Source organism: Pipistrellus kuhlii, unplaced genomic scaffold, assembly GCF_014108245.1.
Source record: "Pipistrellus kuhlii isolate mPipKuh1 unplaced genomic scaffold, mPipKuh1.p scaffold_m20_p_49, whole genome shotgun sequence".
NCBI classification, from domain to species: domain Eukaryota; kingdom Metazoa; phylum Chordata; class Mammalia; order Chiroptera; family Vespertilionidae; genus Pipistrellus; species Pipistrellus kuhlii.
In genome coordinates, this window is record NW_023425550.1 from 786,989 (window position 1) to 804,900 (window position 17,912).

At 45.0% G+C, this 17,912-nt stretch overlaps 1 protein-coding gene across 7 annotated transcripts; it reads left to right on the forward strand.

Moving 5' to 3' along the window:
* The first annotated feature begins 259 nt into the window (after nt 1-259).
* On the forward strand, nt 260-7,393 carry HMGB3 (high mobility group box 3). Of its 7 annotated transcripts, none has more exons than XM_036413151.2 (5): nt 260-399; nt 2,661-2,815; nt 3,176-3,315; nt 3,767-3,941; nt 4,393-7,393. In XM_036413151.2, exons 2-5 carry the CDS (start codon nt 2,666-2,668, stop codon nt 4,540-4,542), a joined length of 615 nt encoding a protein of 204 aa, XP_036269044.1. In that variant the 5' UTR covers nt 260-399; nt 2,661-2,665; the 3' UTR covers nt 4,543-7,393. The 7 variants fall into 7 exon arrangements, with proteins under 7 accessions (XP_036269044.1, XP_036269046.1, XP_045428520.1 ...); XM_036413153.2 differs by lacking the exon at nt 260-399 and adding an exon at nt 521-653; XM_045572564.1 differs by lacking the exon at nt 260-399 and adding an exon at nt 602-626.
* Nucleotides 7,394-17,912: the final 10,519 nt, after the last annotated feature.

The window sequence follows — 17,912 nt, forward strand, 5'->3', positions numbered from 1 at the left end:
AGCAGAGGGCCGCGCAGCAGGACCCGACCTTGCCATCCCGCGTCAGAGGCCAAGGCCGAGGAGAGTAGCAGGGCCAACTCCCCAAAGTCCTTTGAAGTCGCAGCTCAGGTCGAGGAGGGGGCTGGGGGGGGGGGGGGGGGGAAGCTCTGTTTTGCCTCTGCAGCCGGCGCCGGCGGGTAGTTCTGTTTGAATGAATGATCCCAGAGGCCATGCCCAATGGGCGCCCGCGCCTGTTTAATATGCATGAGGCCCGCAGCCAATGGCCGGGCAAGGAGGCTGTTTTAAACGGCGGAGCCCGCTGGCCAATCAGGCGGCTCTCGTGGAGGCAGCTAGCGCGAGGCTGGGGAGCTCGGAGCCTCGCGTCGTGCCCTGCGCTGCCCAGACTAGCGAACAATACAGGTACGTTTCCTCCGCCCGCTCGCGCCCGCCGCCGCCTCCTCCTCCACCGCCACCACCGCCACCAGCGCCGCCACCGCCGCCGCCGCCGCCGCCACCGCCACCGCCACCGCCACCGCAGCGCCCGCACAAGTTTCCAGCTCCTGCAGCCGCCAGCGCGTCCCGCTGCCACCGCCTCCTGCCTCTCATCCCCGCGCCCTTCCCGCCCCCTCCACCTTCCTTCTACCTAGGTGCCCGGGAAGGAAGAAGCGATTCAGGTGTTTCAACTTTCCGGGGCTTCGTTCCGAGCTCCCCACGGTCTGCGCGGGGCTCCCTGCCCGGAGCCCACCCGGGGGCCGCGCCGCGGGGCTCGGGCCCCCTGAAGCCAGATGTTGGGGCAGCTGCGGCGGCGGAGGCGGCGCGCACCAGGGCGGCTGCGGGCTCCGGTGGCGTGGGTCCCCGGCGCCTGGGGGCGGCATCGGGAAGGGGGGGCAGGATTCTCCCCGGCCCGGAACGATCGCCGCGGGTTCCGGGCAGCTGGTGCCCGCGGGGGGCTGCGGCGTGAGCAAACTTCGCTGTTGGGGCTCCGCCGGGTACCGTGCGGGCCCGAGGATTGCACTGCTGCTTCTGCATTAACATGGCCGTCTCGGGAGCGCACGGAGGTCCGGGAGGGGGGGGAGGCGGGCCGGCCGCCCCCGCGCTTCGCCTGCCCGTGGGGCACCGGCGCAGCCACCGCCGCCGCTGCTAACATGGCTGGCGCGTGATGGGCCCTGGCAAGGGGTGGACGGGCGGGCTGTGCGGGCGGCGGGGCTCCCGGGCGGGCTCCGGCCTTGGTCCCTGCGCCCGCGGCCAGGGTCTGGTGGCGTGAAGGGCCGGGGGCGCTGCTGCGGGCCCCATCGCTGGCGAACGTCATGGCTGCACGGGCGCCTTTGTTATCCCGAGGAATGCGCCCCGCGCCGGCGAGGGGGGGGGGTCCGGCCCCCGCAGCCCCGCGCCCCCGGGCGCTCAGGGCGGGGCGGGGCGGGGTGGGGGCCGGCGAGCGGGCGGCGGCTGCGGTGGCGGGGCCCGGACCGCTTTGTTCGCCACCGACGCCTGTGCCCGCTGCTGGCGGATCAGCCATTTTAGCAAAGCCGGGCTCCAGGCGAGGCAGTCGCCACCATCACTGCGGCCACTGCCGGCCAGGCTCGGTGCCTCCGGAGCGCGGCTGCCATCGCCGTCCCCGGCCTGGCGCCTCCCTCGGGGGAGGCAACGGTGGATTTCAGGGGCACTTTCTTTCATCAGGAAGCTTTTGACAAAATGGAAGGTGAATTATGGGTGTCCAGGTGACCCAGCACTGGCCGAGTGTGGCTGCCCACTGCCGGCCGCAGGCTCCCCTGTGTTCTGTTCTGCGCCACAGGCACAGCCACCATGGGGCCTAATGCAGCCCCTGAGTCGGTCCCCGCAAAGGGGAGTGCTTTGGTTTTACATGATGACCTTGGGTGTGGGAAAAGGAAAAGATGGCGGGAAGCTGGGGGGGTGGGAAAGGGACTATGACACGCCACAGCTGCATTTTTATTTGGAAACTTTCTCCCAAGTATTTCTGGCTGGACATGCATTTTGCTTTACCGATGAGCAAGGCTTAGCTCTTTTTGTATCCCCTGCCCCTTTAGATGATGACGAAGAGACAGATTTGAACTAATAGGCCAGGGGTATCAGCTCACTCCTTGTATAACCGTTCTTGTAAAGGCCATTTTTATAAGTCACAATGCAGCCAAAATACTGAAATATAAAAATTTTCCTTATTTACAGTTCCGCTTTCATCTTGGGTTGAGCAGCACTGACAGTATTTTCGTTTCTAACATGGGATTAACACAGATGACCAGCTAGCTTTAAGTCATTGGTTTCAAGCCTCTATCATCAGCCTGCATCGCCTACAAATGTATCCTCCCCACGGTAGTTGCAGTTTTCCAAAACATAGCGTTTCTGAATCCGCATGTAGAGCTGAGCCACAACCCTTGGGTCTGTTCCATTTGGAGAACTTGATCTACTCTTGGAGAAGTAACTCGGAAACCTGTGCACTTCATGCTGGTCAAAAGTTAAATGACAAGTGACAGTGATGCTGATTTCCTTCCCAGGCTGTCTGTGGTTGCCAGTGGCATCTGGCATTTTTTTTTGGGGGGGGGGGGGCGGGAGGGTGGAATCCTAAGAGCAGCAGTAATTTTAATTTTACCCTGCCTTTGTTACATCTTGTAGTTCTGTTCATTGGATTTGTTTTTCTTTGTTTCTCTTTCTTTCATCCATCACAGTCAGGATGGCTAAAGGTGATCCCAAGAAGCCAAAGGGCAAGATGTCTGCTTACGCCTTCTTTGTGCAGACATGCAGAGAGGAACATAAGAAGAAAAACCCAGAAGTTCCTGTCAATTTTGCAGAATTTTCTAAGAAGTGCTCTGAAAGGTGGAAGGTATTTTTGCTTTGTATCCTTCAAGCTAGGCTGAGTTGGATTTGATACTTTGGTGTTATTTACCTTTAGCCCCAGGTGGCTGTTTTCGTCCTCTTTACTTAGATACATTTTACTTGTTTTTAGGGTTTTGTGTGTGTGCTCTTATTAAGATTCTATTAGCGGGGTTAACCCACGGCTTTGTTTTCCTCCCAGTAAATTTTGTTTTTCTCCCCCCTGCCACACACAAAAAGACTCTACAAGGGTTCAAGGCTTTCATCCCCTTTTGCAAGTGGTTATGGCAGCTGCTGCTTTAATTATAGGATAACCGAACAGGTATGTATTCACTGCATTGAGGAATTTATCAGGTCCTGTTCTTTGCAGACAATGTCGGCCAAAGAGAAATCTAAGTTTGATGAGATGGCAAAGGCAGATAAAGTACGCTATGATCGGGAAATGAAGGATTACGGACCAGCTAAGGGAGGCAAGAAGAAGAAGGACCCGAATGCCCCCAAAAGGCCACCGTAAGTGACTGTAGGATTCAGGGCAACCATGAAGGGCTTTCCTTCTGCTTGAAAGATTTTTAAAAAAAAATATATATATATACCTAAAAATGTCAGGCTACCTCTAAAATATTCTGTACTTTGAGCCTGACGTGTTGGTGAGCTGTGCGTGCTTGGTAGTTGCCTGTTGACCTTTACACTGGAAAGAAGGCAGCTTCTTTGGGGTGTCAGGATCCGTAGGTACCTTCTCTACCCCTTGCCCAGTAACTGAGAGACTGAGAAACCACTATATATTGCTAAAGCAGCTTAAACATTCTATAACCTTCAACTTTGAGACGCTGTATATGGTATCCCACATTTCTTCACTCTAGGGAGGAGTGATAGGAAGTGTGTGGGTTCAGGAACATGGGATTTTGATGGGAGCTCACTTTTGGAAGATTCTCATCTACCTTGTATCATTTCCTCCCCCAAGGTCTGGATTTTTCCTTTTCTGCTCCGAATTCCGCCCCAAGATTAAATCCACAAACCCTGGGATTTCTATTGGCGATGTGGCAAAGAAGCTGGGCGAGATGTGGAATAACCTAAGTGACAGCGAAAAGCAGCCTTACAACAACAAGGCTGCCAAACTGAAGGAGAAGTATGAGAAGGTGAGGTGGGCCAGAGTGCGTTCGCTCTGGCCTGTGAGAAAGCTGCCCCGGATGTGACGGTTTATGGGGTGGAAGGGTGCTTTGCTGGTCCCATGGGGGCCCATCTCCACTCAAGATCAGCTATGTGTGCCGATGTTCTGGCTTCTGATCTTTTATTTTGGAGAACTTCAGACAGGCTTAAAATATGGGATAACATGGGATGCCACTGGAATAGGATTTGATAGCACTCTAACATGACTTAAAGGCTACTTGATCACCCATTACCTTTTACATTTGAATGGCTGAGAACCAGATATGTATCAGGAAACAAATACTTCAAGTAGCAGCCCTGTACTGTGTTTTGAATTCCAGCTTGCTTATTCTGAGGCAGGGACAGCATGTTTTCACCCTGTGTTCAAATAGCTGCAGGAGAGCTTGTCTTCTCATTTGGAAAAATGTGTCCCTGTTCTAGGATGTCGCCGACTATAAGTCCAAAGGCAAGTTCGATGGTGCAAAGGGTCCCGCTAAAGTTGCCCGGAAAAAGGTGGAAGAAGAAGATGAAGAGGAGGAGGAGGAAGAGGAGGAAGAAGAAGAAGAGGAGGAGGAGGAGGAGGATGAATAAAAAAACTGTTTATCTGTCTCCTTGTGAATACCTTAGTGTAGGGGAGCGCCGTAATTGACACAGCTTATTTGAGAGGTGTCTGTTGCCCTCAGTAGGATTAATTACACAATTGGATCATGATCATATGTAGTCTCTCAAAGTGCTCTAGCAATTGTCAGTGGTTTACATGAAGTGGCCATGGGTGTCTAGGGCACCCAGAAACTGTATCAAAGTTGTACATATTTCCAAACATTTTTAAAAATGACAAGGCTCTCGTGTTCTCCTCACTCTGTGCACTTTGCTGTTTTGGTGTAACAAGGCATTTACAGATGTTTCTGGCATTTTTTTTTTAATCTGTAAGGTGGTGTTACCTCTTTGGTTATTGGCTAGAAATCCTGAGTTCTCAACTGTACATATCTATAGTTTGTAAAAAACAAACAACCAAGACAAGCTCTTGATGCTCTTTGCTTGGCGTTGAGGCTGTGAGGAAGATGCCTTTTGGAGGGGCTGTAGCTCAGGGCGTGCACTGTGAGGCTGGACCTGTGGACACTGCAGTGGGCATCCATTTAGCTTCAGGTTGTCTTGTTTTTGTATATAGTGATATAGCATCCTGCCATTCTTAGCTGTGGAAAAAGGGGGGTCAGCTGGCATGAGAAGTCTTTGGATCGTTTTTTAGTTGTGTGGTAGTTTTAAACTTCGCTTTAAAACAAGCTACAACTCTTCATTGTCAACAAGGTGAAGAGTCCCTGCATCAGTGAAATTTCAAGAACCCTTCTGTACTACACACACATTTGCAACGTTTTGTTAATTTTTGTATGTTTAGAATGCTGAAATGTTTTTGAAGTTAAATAAAAACAGTATTACGTTTTTTAAGCTGTTCTCTATTCTAACCCTCTAAATTTCTGACTCGTAGCAGTCTTAATGGTGAAGCAACCCACTCCGCTGTATTTGATGACTAGCCTCCCTGTAAATCTGGTAACTTAGGACGAGTTGAAGAGAGCTACCTGAAGTTACTGCATGATTTCGTTTGAATGGCATCAAGATGAAGTCTGAGCTATTGAATGTAGGAGCTAAGATAACTTGACACAGGCAAGGTTGAGCAGCCTTTAGAGGTACAGGGAAGTGGGTGTTTAGGATTGAGGCTGACTACTTACCTATGAGGTTTAAAAACTGCCTCTTGCCTCACCCCTTATATTGTGGAGCCAAATTAATTAATAAACAGCAAAAATATCTTCTGAGGGGGGTGTATCAAACATTCAGGTTCCATTCCCTGCCCACTCCCCCCCCCACCCACCCTCTGGAAATTTGTTCTCAACAATTGAGGTCTTAAACTGCCACTTCTCATTTTGGTCCCCAGTGATGGGGGGGAGCAGAATCAATACCTCCCCCCTGTAACTTTAAGAAGTTTTATATCCAAAGGATGTTTGCTGGATCTGTTGGCAGGCTGTGTTGGGGCACCTGACGAAATCGGTTGTTTTAAGCACTAAATGCATCAGATGGAAAGTAGAATGGCCTACACGGTGATGAGCTCATTCATTGGAAACAAGGATTGTTCAATTTTCTTGAAGCTTGGTTTGTATTTCAGTGATGATTTCATGGCGGATGGTGTGTATTTTGTCCAAGTTGGGATGAGGGATCATGGCCACAGTGGCAAAATGGTGATACTAAATAGAAGTATTTTGCGGGCTGATGTGTACATGCATCTTACCTGTTGGCAGTAATGAGGGGTGCTATGTTATGGGTGAGCGTTGCTAATGCCTAGCATTGACACTCATATGTATGTTTGAGGCTGGGAAGCACTCTGGGGTGTTTTTTAATGACATGTTTTCATGCTTACTTAGGAGTGAATAGCTTTTTTTCTTAAAATTGACTATTTGGAACATTGCATGTCTGCAGAGAGTGTCCTCCCCACCCTGTCAGGTTCTAGGTGTGTACAAGTTGTAATGATCTCCAGCCTGATCACTGATCTATATTTATCGCTATTCCTTCTCATGTCAGAACTGTTTGTCCTAACTGTGTTTTTCCAGTTCTTCTAGAAAATGACCACTAAGTAAAAATCTCTAGGTCCTGAGCTTTGCCTGGAGTTACTTGTTCCAGATTGCCCCTCCTGCTTCAGCCATGCCCTTGTTACTTTCCTCCAGCCATCACTTGGCATTGTGGTCTTAAGCTGCTGCTGCCCCAAACACAATGTGCCATGCTAAGATTAGAGAGCTGTGGGCAACCTCGTCACATGCGAAAGAGCTCAACTTGGCACCAAGAAGAGATTTCTGCTAAGTGGGGCGCCTCTATCTGATTGTAAATAGACATGGCAACTATGGAAGGGGATGGCTTTTTTTTTGTGCTTCCACAGTAACTAAACAGAAGTAGGGAGGCTGATAAGTGATCTTTGATTAAGCAGAAATTTCATTCTAAAGGAACTTAAGGCCACTTAGTTCACTCTCTGCTTGCAGCAAGACTACTGTTCACCCTATCAAAAGATTGCTTGTCTTGATGGAGTGATGCTCTCTAGTTCCTCTGAGGTGTGACAAGTGGCATGGTTTCATCGCCTAAGGCTTTGGCTTTGTTTTATATCTGGGCCCACAGTAGGTGCTCTTGCAATGCCATCGTGTGTGTGTGTGTGTGTGTGTGTGTGTGTGTGTGTGTGTGTGTTTAATCTAAAGGACAGTACCTGCTTTCTCTAACCGCTTCTCTCTTGCAATCCCCTCACCCTGTTCTTGAATGGTGTTTTATCCTTTGGAAAGAATATGGCTGTGATGTAGCAACTATTGTCTATGTCTCCTGTGTGTCTCTTCTTGTCACAAATGTATTTGGGGACATTAGATGCGTTCATTTTCTGTAATAAAGTTTCTTAATCAGTCATCCCCAAAAGTAATCAGTGAGCTGTCTGCAATCTGTTTGACATACTGCATCTCTGTATTTTGGGTTGATTATAATCAAGGTTTTAGTACAAGCTTTGCTGTAACCACAGATCCAAACTAATATTTAATGGAAATATAACACCAAGAAGGGCAAGTGTTAAGGACTCCAAAGCCCCTTGATCAATACTTCAGACAGAGGGGTAGAGGAGGACTTTGGCTCTGGAGCTCTATGCCAGGATAACTGCAATTTGCAGGATGCCAAAGGAGCTGTGTACTTGTAATCAGCCAGCCCTGCCAACCAGGGCTTCCTAAGGCCAAGGGTTGGGGCTTATTTGGCTGACAGAGCCAGCTCAACAAGGAGTTTTGGATGAGAGGGCCCTAGAGTCCTCTTGTTGTTCGTGGGCCCTGGCTTAGTTTCCTGTGGGGCCCAGAGCTACTTGGGAAGGAATTACTGATGGGCCAATTTGGCAGCTGCAGACTTCCCTTCCTGCTTCAAACAAAGCGAACCCTCACTGTGTTTTTTATCTTGAGCATCCTTCTAAGATTTTAACTTTAAAAAAGAACCTGGGCACCATATTCATAAAGGGGGAAAAACCCACACGACCTCAATGGGTATATAAAAAGCATTTGATTAAATCTAGTACCCTTTCATGATAAAAACACTCAGAAAACAGACTGGATGGGAACTTAACCTGATACAGAGCACTAAGAAAAACCCACAGCTAATAATAATGAAAGATAAAGCTTTCCCCCTAAATTCAGGACCAAGACAAGGATGCCTGCTTGTGCCACTTCTATTCATCATTGTACTAGAAGTTCTAGCCAGAGTAATTAGGCAAGAAAAACTAAAAGCATTCAGCCCTGGCCAGACAGTTCAGTTGGCTAGAGTGTCGTCCAATATGCCAAGGTTGAGAGTTTGATTCCCAGTCAGGGTATATGCAAGAATCAACCAATAAATGCATAAGTAAATGGAACAACAAATGATGGAGGACTCAGACTTCTCAATTTCAAATTTACTACAAAGCTCTAATAACCAACACAGTGTGGTACTAGCTTAAAAACAGAATATGCCCAGCCAGCATGGCTCTGATTGAGCATAAAACTATGAACCAGGAGGTAACTGATTCCCCATCAGGGCACATGTCCAGGTTGTGGGTTTGATCCCCAGTGTGGGGTGGGCAGGAGGCAACCAATGAATGATTCTCATTGTTATTTCTATCTCTTCCTTTCTGGAATCAATATATTTAAAAGATAAAAACAGAGCAGACAGACCAATGGAATAAAATTGAGAGTTCAGAAATAATATGGCCGATTAATTTTCAATAAGGGTACCAATATCATTCAATTGGGGAAAGAATAGTATTTTAAACAAACAGTATTCACATGCAAAGGAATGAATTTCAACCCCTACCTCACACCACATACAAAAATTTAATTAAAAATGGATTAAAGATCTAAATGTAAGAGCTAAAACTATAAAACTCTTAATAGAAAACATAGGTGAAAACCTTTGTGAACTTGGATTTGGCAATGGTTTCTTAGGATTTCAAAAGCGCAAAGCAACTGAAGAAAACAGATAAAAGAAGAAAACATTAGATAAACCTAATTTAAAAAATATTTTGTGCTTCAAGCATTAACATCAGGAAAGTAAAAAGAAAACCTAATGTGAGAAAATATTTGCAAATCACATCTCATAAGAACTATATATAAGGAATTATTACAACTCAAAGATAAAAATTAAAAAAGTTTAAAATGTGCAAAAGATCTAAATAGACATTTCTCCAAATAAAGTTTATCAATAAGCACATCAAAAAATTCTCTGCATCATTAGCCATCAAGAAAATACAAATCAAAACATAAAGTGATACCACTTCACTTCCACTAGCATGGCTTTCCTATATAATAAAAGCCTAATATGCTAAGTGTCTGGTTGTCTGGTCAACCAAGCAAAGCCTAATATGCTAATGATATGCTAAGGCTGCTCAACCACTCACTATGACATGCACTGACCACCAGGGGGTAGATATTCCCAACAGGTACGTTAGCTTGCTTCTGGGGTCCAGCCAATTGGGACTAAGCGAGACGGGTCGGGCATGCCCTGAAGCCCTCCTGTGGTCCCTCCCTGGCTGGCCAATCTCCCGTGTCCCTTCCTGGTCCCAATTGTGCACCAGTGGGGTCCCTTGGGTTGGCCTGCACACTCTCTCAATCCAGGATACCTGGGAGGATGTCGGATTGCTAGTTTCAGCTCGATACTGCAGGCTAGGCCGAGGAACCCTACTGGTGCACTAATTTGTGCACTGGGCCTCTAACCTATATAATAAAAGCCTAAGTGACCATTACAGTAGAATGACCAGAACAACCAGTTGCTATTATGTGCACTGGCCACCAGGGGGCAAATGCTCAATGCAGGAGGAGTACTGCTTAGCCAGAAGCTGGGCTCCCAGCTGGTGAGAGCAGCTGCCACAGTGGAAACCTCTCCCGACTCTGCAACAGCAGGTGCAGCGGGCCAGGATTAGCATGAGCAACACTTGGCCTCAATTTGGACTCCTCCCTAGCCACCTGCCGCTTGACTCACTGCTACATGCCCCAAGGGGCCCTAGACTGTGAGAGGGTGCAAGCCAGGCTGAGGGACCTTCCAGTGCACAAATTTTGTGCACTGGGCCTCTAGTAATAATATAAAAAGGGGAAGAAAAAACAAAAACAACTAGTAGTGGTAGGGATGTTGAGGAACTAGAATCCTTGTACAATTCTGGTGGGAATATAAAATAATGCAGTCTCTGGGGAAAATAGTACAGTCCCTCAAGTTAAACATATTGTAGAATATGAACAAACTATGACCCAACGATTCCACTCTTAATATATAACTAAATAATTGAAAAGACATATTCAAACAAATCTTGTACATGAATGTTGCTAGCAGCATTATTCATAAAAATTAAAAAGAAATAACCCAAAAGTCCATCAAGTGACAAATAGATAAAGTATTATCTATCCATTCAATGCAATATTATTGAGCTGTGAAAAGGAATGAAGAGTTGATACATCCTACCACACAGATGAACCTTGAAAACATGCTAAGGGAAAGAAACCAGTTTAAAAAGTATTCATATGGTATAATTTCATTTATATGAAATGTCCAGAATAGGCAAATCTATAGAGACAATAAGTATCAATAGATTAGTGTCTGCCTAGACTGGCGGTTGGTGGGGGGAAATGGAGAGCGACTGTTAATGGGTATGATGAGGTTTCTTTTTGGGAAAATGAAAGTTATAAAATTAGGTGATGGTCATACAACTCTGTGAATATAGTAAAAAGTGAATACTTCAAATGGTTGAATTTTATGGAATGTGAATTATATTTCAGTAAAGCTTTTGAAAATAAATAGTGGGAAAAGTCCTGTGTATAGGGAAATGTTGAAACACAGAAAGAGAATATTCAATTGATGGGCCAAGGTCCCTGGTCAGAGAGAGGGAATGGGCCTAGAGCAAACTTGAAGGAATTGGCCTTTTATAGAAGGGAAGACACTTGAGTGATCAGTAGTAAGTGATGGAGTGCCCAGCTGGCAATTTTATTTTCTTGTGCAATTTATGAGGGTAGCATAGAGGAAGGGTGGAGTTTAAATCTAGCTAGTGTTGTGCAATTAGGTAGGAGAAGTGGGTTTTGAGGTGACAGTAGTCAGTACAGTTACATGCTCCTGAAAGTTCCGGTGATGCAGTGATGGAAAAGTGTTTTTGCACTTGATAGCAAGGGAAGCCTGTTTAACCTTTTTTTCTTTTTTAAATTAATCTTTATTGTTGAAAGTATTACAGATGTCCCTCCCCTACACACACATTGACCCCTTCCACCCTGCACCTGCCCCTCCCAGGCCTTTACCACACTATTGTTTGTGTCCATGGGCTATGTATTTATGCATGTAAGTTTGCCACTTAATCTTTTCCCATCCCCAGCCTCACCTTCCTTCTGGTTGGCCTTCTGACAGCTGGTTCAGGGGGATGGAGACCTGATTTTTGTGTGAGGGATTTGGGAGAGTAGATCTGGGGGAAGACAAATAGGGTAAAGGAGCAGAATTAGAGTGAGTTTGTTTGTTGTTGCTCTTATTTTTTTAAAATATATATTTTATTGATTTTATACAGAGAGGAAGGGAGAGAGATAGAGAGTTAGAAACATCGATGAGAGAGAGTCATCGCTCAGCTGCCTCTTGCACACCCCCTACCCGCAACCAAGGTACATGCCCGCAACCAAGGTACATGCTCTTGACCGGAATCGAACACGGGACCCTTCAGTCCCCAAGCCGACTCTCTATCCATTGAGCCAAACCGGTTTCGGCTATTGTTGCTCTTATTTTTAAGATAAGAGAAGCATGATGAGTTATGATCCATGATGACACTACCTGTATATCAATAGACTAGGCCTCTCTACTGAACTCCAGACGTATAGATCCAATTGTCTTTTTTTCTCCTGCTTCTACCATATAATTTCTTTTTTTGTAAATGTATTGATTGACTGGAGAGAGAGAGAGAGAGAGAGAGAGAGAGAGAGAGAGAGATGGGTTTGTTGTTCCACTTATTTATGCATTCATTGGTTGGTTCCCAACTTAATTACAAGACATTTTGGGGATGTGCTCATTCTGGGTGCCCAGGAAGAGAATGAAATGGATTTGTGAACACATAGCATTTCCTCTGCCATCCAGGGAGATGGGATAGGGTGGTTACAGGAGTCTATTTGGATGAGAGATGCTGATGGCTTATATAAGAATGGTGGTGATGAAGGTAAGAAAGAGTGTGGGATTCAAGAGATACTTAGGATTGATGGGACTTGGTGCGGGGTTGGAGGTGAGGGATGAGGAAGAGGGAGGAGTTAAGAATGAGTCTATTTCTCTCATTTCAGAAAGATAGACTCCTGAAGAGAAGCATGTTTGAGAGGATATCATCTCAAGTGTTGAGAAAGGTAACAGATTCAGGTTTATATTTCCTCAAAAGGGAAAGTTTGTAACTTGGAAACACATACCACTCATGTTGTCTAAGTCTTTCCCTCTCAGGACTAGTCTGGAATTTGCATTTTTAAAAAAATATATTTTATTGATTTTTTACAGAGAAAAAGAGAGAGGGACAGAGAGTTAGAAACATCAATGAGAGAGAATCATCCATCAGCTGCCTCCTGCACACTCCCTACTGGGGATGTGCCGACGCTCTATCCACTGAGCCAAACCGGTTTTGGCTGGAATTTGCATTTTTGAGGCTTGTTTTTCTTTTTCTTTTTCTTTTTCTTTTTCTTTTTCTTTTTCTTCCCCCCCCCCCCCCCATTGGTTTCCCTCCAGGGAAATCTCCAGCTCTGACATCCTGGTAGACTCTGTCTGCTATGGTATGATCTTACCAGAGTGTCAGAGCCAGAAATTACTCAGGAGGGAAACCAAATCCCTTGGGCTAGAAGGGGGTTTCCCCTTTCCACATTTACACTTCCAAATATGTTTCTAAACTGGAAACATTTGAGAAAAAGCTCAAAGAACCTTCCTGTCATTGGCCTCAGGCCACAGTTGTTTTTTCAATACACATAGAGAATATGAGATGCACATTTTCCTGGGTTGTGTATTTTGTTCTATGCCCGTGGTGGGTTTTGTTTTTAAAGTCTTTTGGAAGCATGTCAGTGGTGATACTGTGGCAATGTTGATTGCAGCATTTGACAGCTCCCATTGCAAGATGTGTAGAACATATGATGCTTTTGTCCTCTGTCCAAACACTCTATTGTGTACATGAAAAAAGGGCTGGTATTTTAGCGATGAAACATTAGCAGACGGCTGAAATATGTCACTTAAAAATATTGGGCTAGCCATGATTTTAAAAATCTTTTTGTACTGGAACTGCTCTTAACTTCTATATCAAAAAACTCTCTTCTGCATTTATTTATTGATAATTTATCAAATAAAAGCAGCTGATGAGGAGCATAATTCCCAAAGTTTCTACCTGGATTTAGTGATTGCAGAGCATCCTCAGAATAAGAGGCCTGGAATATAGGAAGAGTACAATATGAATTCCCCTTTCTGGTGCTGCTCACTCCCTCTCCACTCCAGGAATGAGAAGGTCTGGGTTCTAGAGGGGCTAAGTGATTGTCTTAGGTTACATAGATAGTTGGTGGTGGAGCTAAGATTCAAATTGTTGTCTGTTGACTACAAAGTCTTTACTATTACTCACCCTGCCTTCAGACAATATATACTATGTAACTAATATCTCACTAGAAACTGAGGATATGGAAATCATGGCACTATACAGCATTATCTTGGCACTCGAGTTAAGTTGTTCATAGACTGCTGCACAATTAAGTAATTTAAATATAGTAACTGTGCTAATAGAAGTCAGAAGATACGCAGGGAGAAAGGAAGCAGAGCAAGTTATGCATTGCCCAATTAGAAAAGTTTTCCTGGAGGAGGAGATGCTTGAGCTATTTGTTAAAGGCGGAGGAGTAGCTGAATGAAGAAGGATGGGAAGAGGGACTAGCACATACAAAAGCACAGAAAGGAGAAGCAGCATGGTGTATACTGGGAAATTGCAAGCAGTTTTCTTTTTATTGTTTAAAGTATTACATGTCTCCTTTTTCCCCAATTGACCCCCCCCCCGGCCACTCCCACCCTTAAGGGCAAGCCCTCACTGCCCCAGTGTCTGTGTCCATTGGTTATACTAATATGTGTGCATACAAGTCCTTTGGTTGCTCTCTGCCCCCCTCCTCTGCCATTTGTCTCTGGATCCATTTTTATTCATCAGTTTATGTTGATCATTACACTGAGTGGCCAGATTATTATGATCTCTGAAAGCATAATAATCTGGCCATTATATATATATTAGAGGCCCAGTGCATGAATTTGTGCATGGGTGGTATCCAGCCAGCCTGGCCAGAGGGAGGGGACATGGGTGGATGGCCAGCTTACCTGCTGGTTGAACTCCTGGTCGAAGGGACAATTTGCATATTAGCCTTTTATTATATATACACTGAGTGGCCAGATTATGATGTGTTCAGAGATCATAATAATCTGACCACTCAGTGTATATATCCCACATATGACTGAGATCATGTGATATTTATCTTTCTCTGACTGGCTTATTTCACTTAGCATAATGCTCTTCAGTTCCATCCATGCTGTTGAAAATGCTAAAAGTTTCTTCTTCTTCTTCTTCTTTTAAAAAAAAATATATTTTATTGATTTTGTACAGAGAGGAAGGGAGAGAGATAGAGAGTTAGAAACATCGGTGAGAGAGAGTCATTGATCAGCTGCCTCTTGCACACCTCCTACTTGGGATATGCCCGCAACCAAGGTACATGCCCTTGACCAGAATTGAACCTGGGACCCTTCAGTCCCCAAGCCGACACTCTATCCATTGAGCCAAACTGGTCTCGGCAGTTTCTTCTTTTTTATAGCAGCATAGTATTCCATTGTGTAGATGTACTACAGTTTCCTAATTGCAAGCAGTTTTTTTAATAGGAGGTGCATTATTTATTGCTGCATAAAAATTGTCCCAAACTCCAGTGGCTAAAATATAACAAAAATTATTATCTCACAGCTCTTTGGGTCAGGAATCCAGACCATTTAGCTGGATTCTCTGGTTTAAGATCTCAGCCAGGGTTATTTCATGTCTTGTGTGGAGGAGAATCACTTCCAAGCTCATTCACGTGGTCATAGGTAGTGTTTAGTTTCTGGCTGTCTATTGGTAGTTTCTGGTCACATGGGCCTCTCCATAGGGCAGCTCACAACTTGGCAACTTCATTCAGAGAGAGGAAGAGAGAAGAGAAAGAGTGTGAGTGAGAAAGATGGAAGTCACAGTTTCTTTGGAACCTAATGTCAGAAGTGAAATCCTATCACCTCTACCATATTCTACTCATCAGAAACAAGTTACTAGGCCCAGCCCTAAGTGGGGATCATTGGAAATTCTGAAAATTTCAAGCCTGAAAATTTCAGTTGCATTTAATTTATAAAAAGGTACAGTTGTATATCAATCTTATAAGGCTTTTTTCACATTAAATTAAATCACAAAGACTCATGCATATTGTTTGTGCTTGAGTTCATTATGACTGCTGTATTCCATTGTATATGTATACCATAAATTGTTTATTTTTCTCCCATGGATGGGCATTTGAGTTGCTTCAGGCTGATGTCATGTGGCAATTCTGTGTTTAAATTATTGAGGAACCACCTAAATGTTTTCCACCATGGCTGCATTATTTTACATTCCCATCATCAGTGAATGAGGGTTCTGACTTCTCTGAATCCCTGTCAACACTTGTTATTCTCTGCCTTCTTAATGGTAGTACTCCTAGTTGGTTGGAAGTGGTATCTCTTTGTGGGTTTGATCTGCATTTCCCTAATGATATTGAACATCTTTTCACATGCTTATTGGCGAGGATTGCTAACTCCATTTTCCCAATGAAGAAATCAAACTTTAGAAAGGTTAAGTGACTCATTTCATGCCATGCAGTTCAAGACTCCTTTTTTTTCCTCCTTCCAATGCATTTCTGCTATCTCCGTGGAAGGCAGCATCCTCCCATCAGGTAAGCATAAAGGTCAGCCCTGGTTCTTCTTGGGAGCCTGCTCTGGCCTCACCCTGTGCCTTTAGGTTTGCCTGGGTTGGTTTCTGTTGCTGCCACCAAACCCCTAATATCTTATTGGGTCTGCTGGCATCACTTTACAGCATCTGCCCTCTGTTCTATCTAAAGCCTTCTTCAAGACTTTCTTACAGAGGGGCTCTTGGCTTTACCTAAATTGGAACTATGAACATCCTGGCTTAGCAAACAGATAAGAGAATCCCAGAATGTCAGGGCTGGCAGGGCCCTATGAGAGCATCCAAACCCTTGTCATTCAGAGGGGGAAAACAGGTTTCTAGAAGGCAGGGAGCTGTCTAAAGTCTCACAGAACATTAGTGGTGGAGTTGTGGACAGGGCAGAATTCTTCCTGCTGTGCACATGATGGAAAAAATAGAACAGCTCTAGCTGGTTTGGCTCAGTGGACAGAGCATTGGACTGAGGACTGGAAGGTCCCAGACTTGATTCCAGTAAAGGGAACCTGCCTGGGTTGCTGGCTCCATCTCCTGTTGGAGGTGTGCAGGAGGCAGCTGATCAATGATACCCTCTCATCATTGAAGTTTCTATCTCTCTCTCTCCCTCTCCCTTCCTCTCTGAAATCAATAAAATGTATTTAATAATAGGAAAACATTCTTTCCTTTACACTCTTCTTAAGGAAGGGAGCATGCCACTGTGCTGTCTTGAGGGGGAAGGGCAAATGCTTGCTGGCTGCTGCTCAGCATAGAATGAAGCCAGAACTTTGTGTTGATGGGCAATCAGGGTGCAGCCACTGAAAGCTGGATTTGACCAGCACTGGCAGGCGCCCTAATCTGGTAGAGCAAGGTCTTCTGCCCTGGTGACAGGTTAACCACAGCCACTTGAGAAAGGTAAAGATAAATTAATTTCTCCTCTAAACCCTTTGACCTCTGCAAACCAGGTGCAAAGTATGCTTAGCCCTAGTGGAGTTGCTGAAGGAAGCAGGGAATAATAGGTATTTTCTTTTTCAGTTTTACAGTCTTTGCCCTTCAGCCAGTCCTCTTGTTTCCTCAAACCCACAGTCTCACTGAGGATAGTGGGAGTGGAAAGCCAAGTGTCTGCTGGGACTTCTCCCCCCTCCTATGCCTGACCCAGTAATGTTCATGTTCTCCTTAGAGGATTGAGCTGTTGGGGCTAAACTCCAAACTTCAGGTCCCATTACCATAAAGGCCATTTCTCTTTCTAAAATGTCAGTGCTACAGGAAGGCCTGTGGTGCTGAGGAAGTGCCCTGGGCTGGGCGCCAATCCTGGATTCCACCCTCAGCTTCTCCACTAACACTATGTCACTATGAGCACACACTTTTCTGAGCCTCAGTTTTATCATCTATAATATGAAGCTAAAAACAACACTATAATACCTTCATATTGTGAAGATGAAATCAGATCATGTATCTTGACATACTTTTAAAGTCCTGAAGGGACAGATAACTAATTCATAGTCCAAACATAAAAAGAGCTCCTAATAGTGATAGACAAAATACAAACTCCGCAATAAAAATTGGGAAGAGTTAGTTAAATAAATCCATAAAAAGAAAGAATGTACACAACTCTTAAATATATAAAAATCTTGAACCAAATAAAAATGTAAATTAAAACCAAAATATGTTTTAGGTTATTGGATGACAAAAGTTAAGAAGAATGATAATAGAAATAATTCTAGTAAGCATATATGCACCCAATACAAGAGCACCCCCCCAAAAAAAAAACCCCAAAACAAAACAAAACAAAAAAAACCTCCTGGAGGATAGCAAGGGAGAGATTGACAGCAATATAATCATAGTAGGGGACTTTAATACCCACTATCACCATTGGATAAATGCTAAAAACAAAAAAACCAGCAAGGAAACATCAATCCTAAATAACTCACTAGGCCAGATGAAATTAATTGACATCTTCAGAACATTTCACCCAAAAGGCACAGACTATACATTCTTCTCAAGTGCACATGGGTAA